Source organism: Chiroxiphia lanceolata, chromosome 11, assembly GCF_009829145.1.
Source record: "Chiroxiphia lanceolata isolate bChiLan1 chromosome 11, bChiLan1.pri, whole genome shotgun sequence".
Taxonomy (NCBI): Eukaryota; Metazoa; Chordata; class Aves; order Passeriformes; family Pipridae; genus Chiroxiphia; species Chiroxiphia lanceolata.
This window is the reverse complement of record NC_045647.1, coordinates 16889058-16906929: the sequence shown is the minus strand read 5'-3', so window position 1 is coordinate 16906929 and position 17872 is coordinate 16889058. Positions and strand designations below refer to the sequence as shown.

Genomic DNA, 17872 nt, shown 5'->3' with positions numbered 1-17872 from the left:
TTTAAGCCAGGATTACCACTCCATCTCAAGCTCCTGAGCAAGTAACAACCACTAAGAAGTTTCCCAGAGGACTGCCAGGTTTCAAACTCCACATGCTCATTCCCACTGATTTTCTAGCTGGCTGTTTTCCTACAGAAGTGCACACCTTCCCCAACTGCAGGAGTCCCTTCTCCACCCCCAGCACTGAGCTCACCCAGGGCTCTGGGCTGCACTATCATGTGCTGCACGACTGTCTCCTGCCAACCGCAGCATCCGCCCATCCCGGCACATCTGGTGCTACCTCACTGCAGCAGGAGGGAAACAGATTCCTCCTGTCACTGCTCCTGGTCCCACTTGAACTGAAAGGAAGAAGGAAGTCCCCCCAGTGGCTGTGGTTTGGGGCGATGCTCAGAGGGGCCGGAGGTGAGCTCATCACCCGCCAGCCTGCGGCTCCGCTGATGTCACCGCCCGGCTCCGTGGCAGGAAGTGATACAGGAGCAGGAGCCCCAGAGGAAACTGAATTGAGCAGCTGAGGTTAACTCCCCTGGCATTCAATCATGTGGCATTTCCAGGGACTTTCTAAGAAACTGAGGTTGGGTTTGGCTGCCTGGTGTCTGTTCGCTCGCTTCGCACGCTCAGCGCTAACGGCAGCGGGACCACATGGCACACCAAGGCAGCATCTGCCTCTCCTGGGCTGCTGCTCCCTTCCCCCTCCCACTCAATGGAGAACATTCAATGAATGGCTTCCTACAAGGCTCACTGAAGGTAGGACTCGGCCACACACAAGTTTTCTGGGAATCTACCTCAGAAACGGCCCTGAACGGTACAGGCTGGACTTGGGGTTGTACTTCCCCAGGGCTGAGGTGAGGCTGGGGCTCTGGGTGGTGCAACTGTACAGTCCTACAACAGGGATAACAGTTATCTGGGATCTCACCTCAGAGAAGCTTAGACAACTTAAACTGGCCAGTGCCATTGTTCTCTGTGCTGCTGATGCACCTCTGCTAGTGCCAGCACTGCCAGAGAGCACTGCCAGGAGGACAAGCCAGGAAGGAGAGAGCAGGACCATCATGGAGGCATGCTGGAGTTAATCCAGAATGCTATCATGTCCCAAACACCAAGGGATCATCTACTCTCTTTTTCCCAAGTAAGGCAAGACATTCATGATAGGCTATTTTCACTTTGCACATAACACAGCCAGACAACCTCACTGAGCCACCCTTAACAGTGGCCAGAACCTCAGATATGTGACTTCTTGGAAAGATAAACATATAGATTCTCCTCCCATTTCTCTTTTCTGCCTCCACTTCTGCTGAAGTAGTCACAACTGAATTAGATGGAAGGAATGTGCTACCCCTCCTGTTGTAATGTGCCTGGAAGCCTTCCAAATCCTCCTGTTTGCAGGATTTACCAGAATGACTGCAGCCAGTGCCAGAGCTCTGGGGGTACGTGCATGGTTTGCACAGTTTAGTCTCGTGTAATTACGATTATCTAATTTCAAACCTTGGGTGGCTGGTGCAGAGTTCAAATTCGAGTCGCCGCCTCCCTGAGGATCTCCTTCCTGAGACTCTCCTTCTTTGACCACTGCTTGAGGCTACAAAGAAAAAACACCAAAAATAAACAAACAAACTCCCCACATAAAGTTAGGTAGAGAGAGAGAGAAAATTGCAAATACACAATACACTGAGCAAAAGCCTTTGATCAGTGTTATTTAAATAAGACTGTGCAGCCCTGACAGCACATCCATTTGCCAATTCCTACATCCAAACATAGGCAAGAGCACATGTAGTGTCCACACACATTCACAAGTGGCTCTGAATCCCTGTCAGAATCCATAATAAACCACCATATTACCAGCCTTGGCCCAACACTTGGAAAAAATCTGCCCCTTATGCAACTGTGGAGAAATTTTTTCATCCTCGGGAATACTTTCATTGTTTCAGGATATTTCCCTGTCCCGACCAACATTTTTCCTACCAACGATTAAAAACCAAATGGCTGTTCTTTTTCTTCTGCTTTGGTTTTGCCTCGCCCCCAAAAAAAAAAAACCTCTTCAGCTGTTTAATTTTGAACTGAAACATCAGAATGCTTCACTAACCAAAGTCAGAATGATTTGTTTTGAAACTAAAAATTCTAGATCGTCCTGCTTGTCATTGAGATTTGCCTGTCCACGGATGACACCAGCAGAACTCCCTGGGTAAGGTTTTGGTCTCTAAGTCACAGCCATTTCTGCCTCTGATGCTCTTCCAGAGAGCTTGAGGATTCTGACTTGAAAATCTTGTTGGTTTAAGTGCTGGTAACACACCAAATTTCCTTACTCAGTGTATGTAAATAAGATAACAAAAATGGGCTTAGGTTTGGGTTTGAGCCTAGCAATTTTTGTGATACATACTAAATAATGGTTTGTGGCTGTTGTGGGGGTTTTTAAGCACTCCTAATGACAGATAACAGATAACAGGACTCAATGTCCTTATTGATTAGAAGCTTTCATCTTGTTTTCACACCTGAAATGTTTTATTTTCAGCTACTGATTCTTACTAATCCTTTGTTTGCTGCATAAAAGAGCCTCCTGCTGGCAGGACTCAAAGTTTCCATATTCATCAAATTTCTCTTTTAGCTTAATTTTAAGTTTCTTCTTTTGAGACAAACTGACTTGCTAAGCAAACACTTTAGTCTTCCAAGACTCCTGGGAAGACAACCCCTCAATCTGAGAAAGGATGGAATCTCTGGTCTAACATTCCAAGCCTGGGAAAGTACTATGGAAGTCTAGTACATCTTGAATTTAGCACAGCAGCTCTCCTGGGCTCTCAGAACTCTTCAGGAGCTGAACCTTAAAGGAGATCAGGAAGGCAGTCAGGGCTTCCCTAATGATTTCCAGGCCACCAAGGCTGACAGAATGTTGTGGCAGAGAGAGAGCCTGAGAAGAGCAAACACAACTGGAAGCTCCCCAGAATCTGTGACTGGAGAAGGGAAAGAGGACTGAACACCACACTCACCCACTTGCGGGGTCTCCCTCTTCGCCTTTTCTCAGCAGAAGGTTCTGCCTTTATTGAAAACAAAGGGGGGAAAAAAAATTTTCAGTTCTTATATTTGCTGGGCACTGTGACTAATGTGCTTAGCTTGGCCAAGGTGACCTTTATAATAAAGGTCTTGTCTCACAAGTGGCAGAAAAAGCAAAAGCTGAGGACAGTTGAGGAGGAAACACCTGCCAGACTACGCTGGTTGTGATTATTTGCCAGTGGTGGAGGAGTAATGCTGGAAGGAAGCTGCTGAACAGGCAGTGGCAGCACAGGAGGGCAGGGAGGTGAGTTAGGACTAAAACCACAATAACTGGTTTGTCCAACGGTGGCAATTAAAGCTGAGCTGAATCAGGGGCAACTTTCACTATATCTTTAAGCAAAGAGAAACCTCCCTGTTTGTCCCTCTAGCAATGCTTCCAGAGGGACAGTCAGCTTCTCTCTCTCTCCATAAAAGAACATAAGCCATTTACTCTTACAGTTTCCTCAGTTAGAGTAGTCTTTTTCTTGCTTCCTTTTGGCCTTCCTCGTGGTTTTGTCTCTGATGGCTGTTCCACAGTATCCTCCTGGGATAAAAGGAGAAAACCATTTAAGCAGGATGATCCCTGGAACAACTTACAGCTTCTCATTCTGATGTGTCTTGGACCCCAATAATAGCACCCAGATCACTAAACAGCTGGTTGTCTCTGCTTTTCCAGCTGTGAGGTGCATTAGAAGATGGACAGCAATACTCCTACCCCTTTGTCTTTTGGGCTGGGGAAATGAGCAAGTTCCAAGAACCCTGGCCAAGGTTCCTGGAACGAGGCCTCCTCTGTTCTGTCTTACTAGTGATGTGGAAACAGGGTGACCTAAAGGTGTCCAGAACAGCACAGAGCCCAGTCTGAGAACAGAGAGCTGGTCAGCTCCCCTCACAAGGTCCCTGGCCTGAACTGTCCCAGCCTGTCACGCCTGAGGCACAGCTGGGGCAGTGACAGAGTCCCCAGGGTGCACATCCTGCTGCTGTCCTGAGCACCAATAACATTTACCACAGAACACTTTGTTCTTTGTTAGCGAGCTGCTTCCCAGGGCTGCCTGCAAATCCCACCAGGCTAATGCCAGAGCATCCTCAGGCAGCCTCTTCAGATGATGTACCCTCACCTGTGGCTGCTTCCTTGGTCTTCCCCTCTTTTTCTTCTGGCCCTCTGTTGGTGCAGATGAGACAGGGTTTTCTGGCCTCTCGTTGCTCATGTTGGCACTTCTCACAGTCTGCAGACTAAAATCCAACAGGTTTCTTTCCCAGTCCATGGAAAAATAAAATAGTGTCTTTTTTTCCCCTACCTTGTTACAGATTCTCCTCTACCTGCAAGGCTGAAGTGGTGAGAGAGAACCAGGCATGACAGCTTGCTATTGTTTTTATCAGCTGGAAGAGTCTGGGACCCAGCAGACTGTTAGAAGCATAACTGTGCTTTATAAACATTCTAGAACCATTCTCTCACCTGGCATATTCCTCAGATTTCTGAGGCTTTTGGCCACAGGAGCTGATTGCCCCAGGCACAGAACATGCTGCTACCTGCATCTACCTTTCCCCTCCTTGGCCACTTTCATCTGAACCAACAAAATCAGCGTCTACAGCTCTCTGAACTCCACTCTTTGAAGGCTTCCTCTGCCTGAAGAGGAAGGAGGTGGGAGATAAAGTGGTGCTGGTGAGTTCTAAATGCACCATTCAAGAGCAAAGCTTCATTCAGAGCTCCCATATCATCAGATAGCAAAGCTAATCCTGAGACCAAAGTCCACAGCAAAGAGAGCCTTACATGAGGATGCTTGAGAGAACACATATCAGGGTACAAACTCTAAGAAGTCAGGCTCTGGAGCTGCCCCTCAAGAGTTTGTTCCTAATCACTGACTGAACAGGCACTGTCTGGAGAGATGCCTGGCCCCATTCAGAGCACTCAACCTCTGGTCCTACATGAGGCTCAGTGTTTCCTACATAACACAAGCCTCCCAGATTTGGATTTTGCTTGGGTCCTGAGCACTAGCTTATCTGCTGAAAGTTTGTATCAGCAGGATTGTCAGTCAGCCTCCTCCCTGTCCCCAAGCTCTAGTGCCTGCTGTGGTTGGAATGAGCCCTGATCCAACCTGCATGCTCTCAGAAATAACCACGATCATGAGCTGTTGAGGGTATGCAGGAAACCAGTTACTTTCCTTCCTTCTAACTTGAGATTCTGGCATGTCTGCCAGAAAAGGTGCCAGTCTGTGAGCCTTGACACTCTCACACCCTGAGTCAGGAAGAAAGATGTGACCTCGACCAGAACTTCAGCAGACACCTGAATTCCAGGCACACTAAGAGAGGTGGGGGTTATTGGTCCTGCTTGGGTGTGAATCAAAGCCTACACAAGGCTCTGAGTTCAGCTCCCAATTGGCTGATCTGCTTGGAAAAGGCATTTGCAGCACCCCCAGATCTTGGCTCTCCTTTCCTTCTTGCACAGGAGGGAGGGCTCAAGAAGATGGGAGGGGATGAGGAGGCTGGACAAAGGTAGCTGAGTCCTCATTCATCAGTAGTTCTCACCACAAAATAAATAGCTGAGAATAGTACAGTGGAGAAAGCAGCTCCATTTAATGCTTAGAAAAGCAGGAGCATGTAAATAAACCCTGCACTTCCACCTTCCCTGCAAAGCCACCGCCTTCCCCTTCTCACCTAGACACTGCAGGCATAACCTGCCTTGCCTATAGAAGCTCTCCTACCTCCACCTGAGAAATGGTTTTTTGCAGCTCTTTGCTTAACCTGTTTTATTTCTCCTTTTCCACTTGCTAAGTGAAAGGTACCAACAGCAAAGCTCAAAGAGCTCTTTGTCCCATGGGCCTTGAGTGCTGCTGTGTCCCCAGGTCCCTCTGGCAGCCCTACCTGGGGCAGTAAAGGCAGTCCTGCAAGCAAGGGCACAGCTGCACCACGTACAAGTGTGACTTTTTTCTTCAAAATACTGCTGGAGGGCAGCAGCTGGGTTCAGTTCCAGTTCCTGCATGAGCAGCCCTGCCTAGTGAACTCCCTGGATGCCCCTTTGTGCCCACTGCTGGGCCCCAGCTCACAGGTGCTGCTGCACACTCGGCTTTTCTATCAAACCCTCTGATCAGAGGGCGATGGAAAGACTACAGTGAAGGTCTCCGAGTTCAGGCTGCATCTGGAGGGGAGACAGGGAAAAAAAGTTTCTTTGTACTTACAAGGCACTCACAGTTGCCACCACATCCCTGAGAGATAAGCATGAAACACTTGTAGTCTCTTTCAGAGAAGAGCTGTGCTTTTACAGACTGTAACCAGAGCTTTGTAGTCTGATCAGATGTTCAAGTTCCAAAGATGAGAGGGCCTTAACTGAAGATGACAACAGATGCACTGCCCTCTGGCCAGCCACTGTTCCCTGTGCCTGCCTTTACTGGTCAGAACTGGGGCTCAGACAGGCTGGTGCTGGCATTTGGGGCCAGCTGAGGCAGGAGAGAGTCACTGAGGTGCACAGCCTCTGCACTGCCCCAGAGAAGCCTTAGTCCCTCTTCCCAGAGGCAGTTCTAAGCCAGCCCCAGCTCATGCTGCACACATCTGGTGCTGGATCAGCCCAGAGTGCTGCAAAGGTGGCTTGAAGCTTCTGGAGTCTGAGCCTTCCCTCAGCCACCCATGAAAAAGGAACAGACATGGCCATAAGAACAGACCAGAGTGAAAGTGCTGTCCAAGCCAGGTCCTTGGGAAGAGGTGACAGCTGCTTATCTGGGGCAGGCTGTGCTGACAGGAGGGTGCAGTTAAGTATTTGCATTCTGTTTTTCAGTCTCAGACTGCACTTTTTGCTTGGTCACCACAGGCTGGACATGCAGAATCCAACAATGTCACTGATAGAGGCTGCAAGAAAACTCCCAACTTTCACTCCCTATTCCAACACAATGTTCACAGTCACTACAGACACTGAAGCCACTGCTCTCATTGACACAGCCTCTCTCACGAGTTCACTATAACTGAAACTTGCATTGAATCCAAATTTTGCACGTCAGTATTGGAGTGGGAGCAACCATAGCGTACAGAATTCATTTTTCCCCCGATGCAAAGAAAGTCAGTTCTTGCCCAATGACTGTTTGCTAAGCCTGATACACTATACAACATCTGTCATGTATCTGGCAAGCTTTCTACAGGCAGGGCTGCAGACAAATGCAGAGATTGCCAGGAGATAGCAGTGTCTTTGTACATCTCTTCCACCTTCTCATCACCCACCAAAGGCACACACTTCTTGAAGCCTCGTGTGAAAAGAAAAACACACAAGCAAAGCTACAAAAGCACCAGCCCTTAAGGCCTTTGTAAGCTTCACATGACTCAATGCAAGATGCAGACAAAGCAAAAGCACCCACTGCAATTCTACTCCAAATTTCTCAATAACAGCCTTCCATATACATATAAAACCCCACTGTGTACCAAAACCCACATATACCTTCCAGGGTCACTGCACTCCCTGCTGGCATTGGAGCCAGCAGGGCTGAATCTCAGGCCTACAGACTGTCCACAAGGGTACAAGATCTAAAAAGCCTATCTATTTGTGGGCCTTAAGTCACCATTATGCCAGCCACATACACAGCTTTGCAAATGGGGCAGGTGAGGGATTGCATGTTTCCCGGCAGTATTGAGGTCTCTGTGTTGCAGAGATATCACCTAAAAGAAAGCACCTCATGTCCCAGATGCATCCCCAGGGACCTGGCAGAGGACAGGGGATCCTCGCAGTCACAAGGCTTCACATCTGGATTAGGGTGCTCAGTTGTACAAAGCCAGTTTTTCTACCATAACAAATTCTCAGGAAAGCAAGGCTTCTCCTGGGGGCTATGGAGTTGCAGCCTAATACAGAGTATTGAACAATGTTCTCTGGGGACTTTTCCCTTCCCACAGGTTACAGAGGAAGCCTTGGGGATGAGCCTGCTGACTCAGGCAGGTATATTAAACGGCAGAACCCCTCCCTGTTTGTTTCCTCAGGGAGGCTAAATTTTAGGCTATGTCCTCAGGAGAAACACAGTGTGGATGCTTGAGACATCCTACTAAAACCCCCAAACCACATGCATGATCCACAGCAACACTGCCAGAAAACAACTCTCTGGCTGCAGTGCTCACATACAAAATAAAGGCTCACAAAGCCTTTTCCAAAGGATAATAGGAGTGTGATTATAGGAGACCTTTCATTACAGCCTTAAGGCTGTCACTGTCTCTATAATAACAGGCAAAGCTATCTACCAAGCACAACTCCCACTTAGCAGCACACACCACTGTGCTGCTGTCACGTGTGACAAAGCAAACCCGGGGTAACTTCACTGACATGAACATGGTCACTCTTCACTCCCTCTGGTAAAAGAGGGAGGGAAAAATCTGGCCCAAGGCCTGCATCAAGCAGAGGAGGATAAAAGACTCCGTTAGTCAAGACACCTAAAGAGGACGACTAAGGAAGCCAGGCACAGAGAATCTCCTCATTCCAATAACTGCAGCAATAACGAGCTGCACTCGCATTATGAGAAATTACTTTCACCTTCTGAGAAATCAAATGCTCAGATCTTTTCAGATCTCACCACAGATCAAGAAATAACACAGCTTGTAGCAGTTCCCCATGGACTGTTCCAGCAGAAAAGCAGGATAGCCAGGACCTGGAACAGCTCCCCTGGGAAAGAGCAGAGGCAGTAACTCTCTGGCAGATGTGCCTCTTCTGCCAGATTTTTCTGCAAAATGAGGAACTTACGGGCTACTAAATCAAGCTTGTGGCAACAGCAGGTTAACTGCCATAGTCTCATAAATCACTTCTCAAAACCAGAACTAACATCTCTAGGTGATTTCCCTGACTGCTCTGAGTGGCTAAGTCTAAGGCTTCTTTGATCTCATGCTTAAAAGTCTCCTAGTTCATTGCCTGTTGGTTTTTTTTTTTCTTAACGAGCAATTTATTGTCATTTGTTCTTGCATCACACCAGAGCCCTTCAGCAGCAATGTTCCTCTCTCCTCCGTTTTTCAACCCCCTCTACCAGATAAATACATCAAGCTGATCACCCTCACCTCGCCTGGCTAAGCCAGCCTGTTTGTTTCTTGGATGTGATCATTTTGATTGTTATTTACATTCTTTTCAATGTGAGCTCAACAATTCCAAGGATCCTGACTCTCAAAACTCTTTTCAGCGAGGACAGTTTGACTAACTTAACCTATTGCATACCTGAGAAACATGGGCTAAGCAACAGTTCAGTGGGCAAAATTTAGTTCTTGTAGAACATTAATAGCATCAGCCTCCAAGGTGATTCAACCAGCAAGCTATTCCAGCACCTCCAGCATATCCTGACTGATAAAATACCCAGGTCAGAAGACAGAAACTAAGCTTATAGAGCACAAAAAAATACAGGGATCATATGGGTTTCTGTGTTTCAACTCAGTGCGAGGGACCCGCTCAAGGTCTGAACAGGAACTTCTGTAGCTCTACCAACGGTTACATTTCCAACTTTGTTTTAGGCCTCTCTGTGCAACCCCAATGAAGGTGCCCTCAAGTGTTTCAGTTCTCCATGCACAAAATGGTGGGTAGCTCCCTGACTGCTGAGCTGTGCTGGGGATGGGGCTGAGGGGACAGAACCGAGTGAGGCAGGCAGAGGCCTTCCCGTCTGGGCCTTTCCTGAGAGACTGCAAGGCAGGCAAGTGCTGATGGCTGGGACAGGAGCTTATGAACTAAAGACCTCTTGATTGAGAAACAGTGCCAGAAGATTTTTTTAACATTAGAGATATGCACAGCTACATGGGAAAAGGGTTGTTGATCACTGAGTTTCAGCAACGCTGTGGCCGTGAACAGTCTCTGTTTCCTATTTCCCAGCTCCTGACTGCCCAGAGTCAGCACAACATCAAGGCACTGCAAGAGCTCTCTTGAACAAACCTTGCTTGATGCAGTGCCTGCCAACTTATTAGTCTCTGTCCAGATATATGAGCCAGTTACTGCTCTGAGAGGCAACCCTGCCCATCCTAATCCATATGACAACTAGTTATAGGAATACCACCATGGCTCTGCTCTGTAGCTAGCCTAAAATCCCATTTTTTCCTCAGAAAGGTGAGGCTTTGCACTTGCCTGTACAATGAATCAGGCCACATGTGCAGTACCAGCTGCACTGAGGTCCTGTTCACATCTGCATATGCAGGACTTTCCCTGAAGGTTGCCACAGATTTCAAGGGCTCAACCTCAATCCTACCTCAGTATCATCAGCTTCCAAGCCCTGCCAAAGCCCCAGGCTTCTTATGGTCAGAGCCAGCAGAGCAAGGGACAGTTAACCATCCCAGGAAGTCATGGAAAAGCACTGCTGGATACCAAGACCAGCGAGGAAGAGAGATCTGGAATCTGTTCCTGACTCTGGACTTGGGCAAGTCATACAATCTTTCTAACTTCATGTTTTCTGTCTACAAGGTTATGGAATAAAACTGAAGTATTAACACTTCCCTCACCCAGGGATGGAGGGACTGAGTAAGTCATCCCTATTTGTAGAGTGACCCTAAGAACCCCCAGCAGCAGAGAACAGAGCATTATCAGAGGAAGGCACCAGCAGCCTTCCCTGTGTCTCGTGCTCGGGAGCACAAAGGAGAGGCCATCACAGCTGAAGAAATACAGCTCAGGATCAGCCACATCCTGCTGAGCAGCAAAACACACCCTCACCCTCTTTCCCCAGGAAGCTGAAGGCTTGTGGAACTAGTCTGGCCTAAAGCTGAAAGCTGGAGTTCCCTGCCCTGGGAATCTGGCACAGAGCAGCACTGGAGTGGGAGCTGGGGCTCCCCAGAACCACTCAGAACCTCTCCCACTTCCCAACCCCAGTGGGCAGGGGACAGGGGGCCCAGCTCACTGTGTCTCTATCCAAGGAAACTCATGTACCAAACTCAGGACCCTCAAGCCTTGAGGCCACTGCCTGAAGTCTGAGACACTTCTCATTCATTCTCAAGACACTTCCAGCACTTATCCCAAAAGTATCAAACCAGGTCAGTGCGACTTAATGCCTCTGTGCAGACTGCAGACTCCCTAGCATTACAAGCCTGTTAAAATTCTCCCTTGGGGAATCTGCCCTAACATTCAAATGTTTATTCTAAAGGACTCTTTCCTATCTTAAAAGTCTGTCTAGACACTTTCACCAAAAAGCAAGCACCCCAAGCACTGCAGAGATACATCGATGGGAAAAAATCCAACAGTATTTACAGGGAAATCAAAGGAAAAAGGAGAAATCTGTGCTTACTAAAGATTAAAAATCACAGCTCTCATTTCAGATAGCATCAAGCCTCGTTCCTCTGCAGAATGACTATTTTGTTCAGCCCAACTACTGACATCTGCAAAGCACTGTCCACTTGTGCAAGCCCAGGAAATGGCCCTCTGCACTTCCTGGTGAGGACTGGCGTCGTAGCACCTGGCATGGGGATGTATGAGACAGTAAGTCCTGCACCTTAACCTACTTCCAAACAGCCTTTCTCAATTGCCAAGCTGCAATGTATTAATCCCCGTGCCTTAACCTCCAGCAGCCTGCGGATGGGCTCTGCACACGCATTTCAAACGCTACAGTAAGAAAGGAACACGATTTACCTGTGGAGCAGTTGGGCAGCGCTGCTCGACCTGAGCCCCGCAGAAGCAGCAGTGAAGGCAGGAGAGACAGACAGAGGTGTCCAGCAGCTGACAGCCCTCCTGCCCTGGCAGAGGCAGTTAACCCAGGCCTCTGCACACATTCATTTCAGGAGCCCTCCAGCGCCGTTCGCTGCGCTCCCGGTTCGCGATCTGGAAACAGCGAGCGCTGGCAGCGCTCTCCTTCTGACGGCAGCCCCGAGCAGTGACAGCAACCGAAACCAGCTCACCCCAACCCGCCTGGATCCCACACCAAATGCAACGGCCAGAAACCAGAAAAATCCCCAAGCACACCACTCACACCAACCAGCTCGTACCACTGCCCCGCTTACGGAAAACAAGGCCAGTTTCCAAACGCGAAATGAATTATCTGAATAAAGGGGGCAGACCATTAAGTAAAGACTTCTCTCTTTACAAGTGCTAGAAAGAATCATTGCTGACCTTGTTTTATGAAAGAAACCAAACCAAAACAAGAATCCCAGACGGGTAGCCCCAGGAAGGCTTGTGATGACAAAGGGGTTATTAATCTTGAGAGCAAAACGCACTCAGGGCATTTACTATAAGCCACAAATAAAAATGGGAAGCTGACTTCAGTTGAGCACAAACGTATTTAGAAAGGAGATGTTGCGTGGCTCTAAGTTAGGGATTCTGTATTAATGATGTGAACAACCATTAGCTCTCACAAAAGTCCCTAGAAGTACTTTTACAAAGGAGAATGAAGACTTTTCATATGACTGCCTTGGTGTATTTAAGGCACGTATATTGGGATTTTTTGGCACATCACCATTAGCAAAACCAGAGACTTCAAATATCTCAATCTGTACCTATATAAAAGCCATTACATTATCTTAGAGACAATGTTTGAGACTCTTCTTTACGTCAAGTAGTAAATTGCTTACAGTGACAGCACCACAGCATAAACTGAAGACTATTTTTTTTTTCTCAGAGTCATCCATATAAAAGATTTGCATCACTTGAGTTCCTCAGTAACTTCTCTAAATGTCAGAACGACACCTAAATCATTTACTGCAGTCTGGAAAAATATCAATCCTGACCTTATTCATAGGGAGATAATGATCTCCTGGGTAAACATGGACATGGGGGCTCTGGAAGTGTGTCCAGTTCTCAGGGCTGCCTCTGTGACCTCAAGAACCTCACCTTCTCTTTTCACCCTGTTTCCCACATGTGAAGTGGGGATAACACACAAAACAAGTAACATCTTGCTTATTTCAACCATATTTTCTTTGGGAAGATATACACTTCCCACCATGTAATTACACAGGTCTTAGGCAAAGTGGCTCAAGATTTTATTTGGAGCTCCTAACAACTAATAAAACAAAATCAACATGAAATATTAAGAGAAGCCTTTGATCACCCCTGCAACAATGTCTAATCCAAAAGTTATTAAATAGCATATGAAATTAGGTACCTGAAAATTATTATCTGTTAATCTAAGTGCTTAAATATATCTAGGTTATTTATCAAAAATCCTCCAGCATAAGCACTACTGTATCATATGGAAATACACACAATTTTTTCATTTTTTAACAAAAATACTTTATTTTCCTTTTAAATATCACTAGAGACAAAGTTGTCCACGTGCTGTACAAACACAAGTGTAATCATAATGACTGAGTCAGAACTTGAATTGTTATACTTTGTATGAAATGAAGAAATCTGCATTTTGTGAAAATGCTTCCTAGCAGGGTAGTACTAAACTTGATTCTACAACACTAAACCAGACATGGTTGACAGTTCATAAGTGCTAAAGAACATTACTGTTATTCTAGAAATTTAACTTCTAGTCAAGAAATGTCAAATATAAAATTGGAACATGGAATCCTATTTAATCTTTATTGGGCACATATTTGAGAATAGTGTCTTTAATTTAATATCCACACGTCATAATTTCATTAGTATTTAGGGCCAAGAGGAATGATTTGATCATTCTGTATATAAATGACTGCCACTTCATCGTTATCCTTGGACTGAGTCCAAAACTCTCATACTTGACAGAACCTTCAGTCCCAGAAAATGTGTTCCTGATTAGAAGACAGAATCACAGAGCCATTAAGGCTGGAAAATACTCCAAGATCAAGTCCAACCTTTGACCAAACACCATGTCAGCTAAACCAGAGCACTGAGTGCCATGTCCAGGTGTTTTCTAAACACCTCCAGGGATGGTGACTCCACCACCTCCCTGGGCAGCCCCTGCCAAAGCTTGATCACCCTTTCAGTGATGAAATTTTTTCTCATGTCCAATCTCAAGCTCCCCTGGGACAGCTTGAGGCTGTTTCCTCTTGTCCTGTCACTGGTCCCCTGAGAGAAGAGGCCAACCCCTACCTGGCTGCACCCTCCTTTCAGATAGTTGGAGGGAATGTGTCTCATGGGATGCAGAATGTACCATACCCCTGGACATGTTTTCCAGTGACTAATCCCTTTAAAAAAGGTGCTTAATTTACAGTTTGATTCATGTGCTATCAGACTGCAGGTGCTGGTTCTTGTCATCCTTTTCTCAGAAAAGCACCCAGCCTACCCCCTCCCACCTCCCCTCCTCAGTGGTACTTCTACACTGTTATCACAAGTCCACTCACACTGTTCTTCTAAAAACTTACACAGACTGAACTCCTTTAGCCTCACACTGTAAAGCCTTAAAAAAAAAAAAATTAAAAAATTGTTTTTGTTCTACTCTCATCATCTCCAAATATTAGCATCTTTTAAGAAGAGGGTGACCAAAGCTATTTGCCCACTTCAGGAGGGGCCTTTACTCTCATTAAACCACTCCCAGGATCACAGGAGCCCTTTGAGAACACAAAATGATTTTTTCATTTCACAAGCTGTCCCTTCCATCCAGTGAGCACTGCAGGTTTTCACCCTTAGCCCAGCTCTCCCTTGCTCTGTGCAGCCCTGTTTCTGCCCCAGAGCACCTCAGAGAAGCTGCTGTGGAGATGAGCAGCTCCTGGCCCAGGGCTGAAGCCTGGTCACAAGTGCACACTGGTTAAATGTCTCTCCTGGAGGTCCCACTAAGGAGGAACAAGCCTGACCCAGACCAATCAGCAAAAAAAACCAACAGCAGCCAAATCTAGAGGACAGGAGTGCTCCAAATTCCCTCTCCTTAGATGGAGGGGGGTCAAATTAGCAAGGTATCCCCTCCTGAGCAACCTTGCCAAGACATTTATGTCACAAGAGGGTTTTGTCTGTTTGCAGCAAGACATGACCTACACAAGGGCTGGCTTGTGCCTCTGAGATAGTTACTAGTTCACTTTAGGAAACATCCAGATTTCACCACAATGCAGTGCAATTCTCTGCCTGTCTTCCTATTCCTTATCTTCACTCTCCCAGAATCCAGACTGGTCACTGTGGCACAGTGTGATATACGTAGGCTAACACCAAGTATAGATTCATTTGTGTATAATCCCTTTCTGTTAGACAGGTGTGTATAAAAAGCTTCATTCACTGCTATCCTGATCTTGTCAGAACCTCTCAGGTGCACAAACCTGTATCTCCTCAGTGTAATAAAAGCTACAGTCATAGTAATTGTTTCATACATGCTTATTATTCAGGCTGTATTAATGAATATTTTAACTGGAGATTAGGCTCAGGTGTGATTTCCACAAGATAAGAAATAGATTTGCCATGCTCTATTTTATGATTGTAATGGAAGTGTGCCCCATAATCCTATATTTCTTAATTCTTTCATATTATGTTCATCAGCAATTTTGAACTCTCTGGATGACACAGGGTTACAAAATCTCACTTTGAGAAAGTTGTGGACTTGCTGGAAGGCCTCCAAAAAATCAGAGGCTTAGAAAACATGGCCTGTGAGGAAAGATTGAGAAACTGGGTTGTTAAACCTAGAGATAGGAGAGCAGAAAGGATATGATAATGGAATAGTGCAGCATCTAGGAAAGTAATAACATGTGGATAGGATAAAAAGTTAGTTTAAATGCAGAAGGGAAAGTTGAGTTGAACACCAAGGAAAGTCTAATGACTTAATGGTCCAGACAGCAAACCACTGGAATAAGTTATGAATTTGTGGAGCCTCTTCCCATGGAGGAACTACAAATGAGTCACACTCATGCAGCAGGAGTGGCATGGATGGCAATAAGGTTTCACAAGAGATGAAGTGTGTTTGGCAGCTCCTTGGGCTGCCTCCCAACTCTCTTTTCTGTGACATGAAGTTTCTATCTAGGTCTTGGTTAAGTATGTTTATGCAGAACTGTATATATCAAAGGGCCAGAACAGGTGATTCTTGGGGAAACAGAATTAATTTCTATTTGTACTCCATGGTTGCAAAACCTCCTGAACTGGCTGTATGTTATTTTAGAGGCTTCAGAATCCAGCTGGTTCTACAGCTACAAAGCTTGTGATTCACACTGGGAAAGCTAAAGAATATTTCACTATTATGGGCCCCAAATTCTGTCAATTAACTACCAGATGTGGTAGAATTTGACTCTTGCAAAGAGGATAAATCTTGGTAAAGCAATACCATAAACACTGTCAGCTGGTAAGAAGGGTGACCTTTTTCTATGTTTATAGAAAGAGACAGTTACTGTTCTGACAACATGCAGACAAGGAAGGTGGGACAACTGAGAATGCAAAGTGAAGAGGGAACAGCTTTGCTGCAGGCAAGAAAGGTGCAGGTAGAATTAGAAAGAGCTCACACTTTGCTCAATAAAGCCATGTGGAGACATTGTGAGATGGCCTGGGGATGGCCTTGAAGGACCTTTGTAACACAAAATGAACTTTCCACTAGCAGGTAGCTGAATATGAATGAGGACTAGATCCCAAAGGGAAAGTGGGTAATTCTCTGCAACCAGAGGCAACCAAGAGCATCAGCCTGAAGATCTATGGCAAGCAGTGCACATCAGAGGATTACCCCCTGAGACACAGAGCAGCAACTTTATGGCTTGGGAGCACAGACTGGCAGGTGTAGCAGGCAGCCCCCAAAGGCTGGGGTAGCTGCACATATGGAGGCAGATGTACATGCCTGAGGGAGACAGCTCAGACCCACGGTTGTCCCTCAGGTTGCCATCCAAAGGAGCAGCACAGCAGCACCACATAAAGTAGGGTGTTCAAAGGACATGCAGTAGCTCCTCATGAAGACACAGAGATACCCAAAGATGCTTTGCTAGCAAGAGGGTATTGCACATCCCAGCTGGGAAGTGTGAATTTCTGGGAGAGAGATCCAGTGTAAGACAAATCTGCCTCTCCTCCACATCTGAACAGGGCCATTCTGAAGATTGCAACACACAAGCTGTGATTGTGTCCTTCTTCCAGTGCTCCTGTAGAGAGATCCCAGGCAGACCAAAGGCCAGTGTGTCCCAGCAAGGGAATCACTGGCATGTCTTAGGAAATCCATGCTAATGGAGCGACAATGCAGTGCCTACCGTGTTCCCCTCCCTGATTTAACAACAGGAATCCCATGTGCAGCTTCAAGACATCACTAGTTCAACCCTCCTAGGTCTTACAAGACTGAAAGGGGAAGTTCACATGTACTTCTAAATACTACCAAATTGCTTCTGACTGGGCTGAAGAGCTCATGCATCCAGGCTGTTTTGGGAGGATGTGTGCAAAGAGCCCTGAGCACACTGATGGCTCAGCAGCAGAGCCAGCGCCAGGCTCACAGCACAGGCAGAGCCCACAGGCTATGCCCCTGGCAAGGTGGCTGCTCTTACTGTTGTTCTCTTTTCTATTCAATCTTACAAAGAACTTCAGAAGGAAGCATTCCCTTCCCTGGAGCAGAACCAAAGCAAATTACCCACAGAGTTAACATTTAAGGACCTCGAGCTAAAAGGTACTGAAAAGCAAGAACTAAGGTGCAAGACCTGCTTAGTAAAGGCAAGTGACCAAGTTAAGAGGATGTCAGATCAAGGGACAGAGATGACTTTAGTCTCAGTATTAGCACTGTGGGTGCAGAATGCACAGTATAATAGAGGTATGATCACAGTACAGCCCCAGCATCACTGGCACAGGTACAAGAAAGCACAGCCCTAATTCCCTGAACTTGTGTTGTCCAAGCCTGACACAGTTTGCAGCATATAGTCCAGACAAAATTTCACAACTCAGTATATTATCTATACATGTCCCATTCTTACCCCTTTATTTCACTATCCTTTGAGGAAAGGCATGATGTTAACATACATGACTGGGAAAAGAACACATTTATCGGGAGAGAGAAGGGAAGGAAAAACAACATATAACCAAAATACAAAGTCCTGAAGTGTTGCTCCCTCTCCTTTACCAAGCACAACCCAAATCCTGGGAAGAAATCAGTCA

General features: G+C 46.4%; 1 protein-coding gene across 3 annotated transcripts in view; it reads right to left on the bottom strand.

The window, feature by feature from the left end:
* LOC116792237 (high mobility group protein HMGI-C-like) overlaps positions 1–17872 on the bottom strand; it is a 51705-nt gene that overhangs the window by 4329 nt on the left and 29504 nt on the right. For 2 of the 3 annotated variants that reach the window (XM_032699035.1, XM_032699033.1), the window contains exons 2-5: positions 4131–4238; positions 3473–3559; positions 2973–3020; positions 1480–1570 (exon numbers count right to left, since the gene is read on the bottom strand). In XM_032699035.1, coding sequence (XP_032554926.1) covers positions 1480–1570; positions 2973–3020; positions 3473–3559; positions 4131–4220 — 316 coding nt within the window. In that variant the 5' untranslated portion in view covers positions 4221–4238. Of the gene's footprint in view, positions 1–1479; positions 1571–2972; positions 3021–3472; positions 3560–4130; positions 4239–12648; positions 12674–17872 lie in introns of those variants that run through there. The other variant, XM_032699034.1, reaches the window with a different exon arrangement.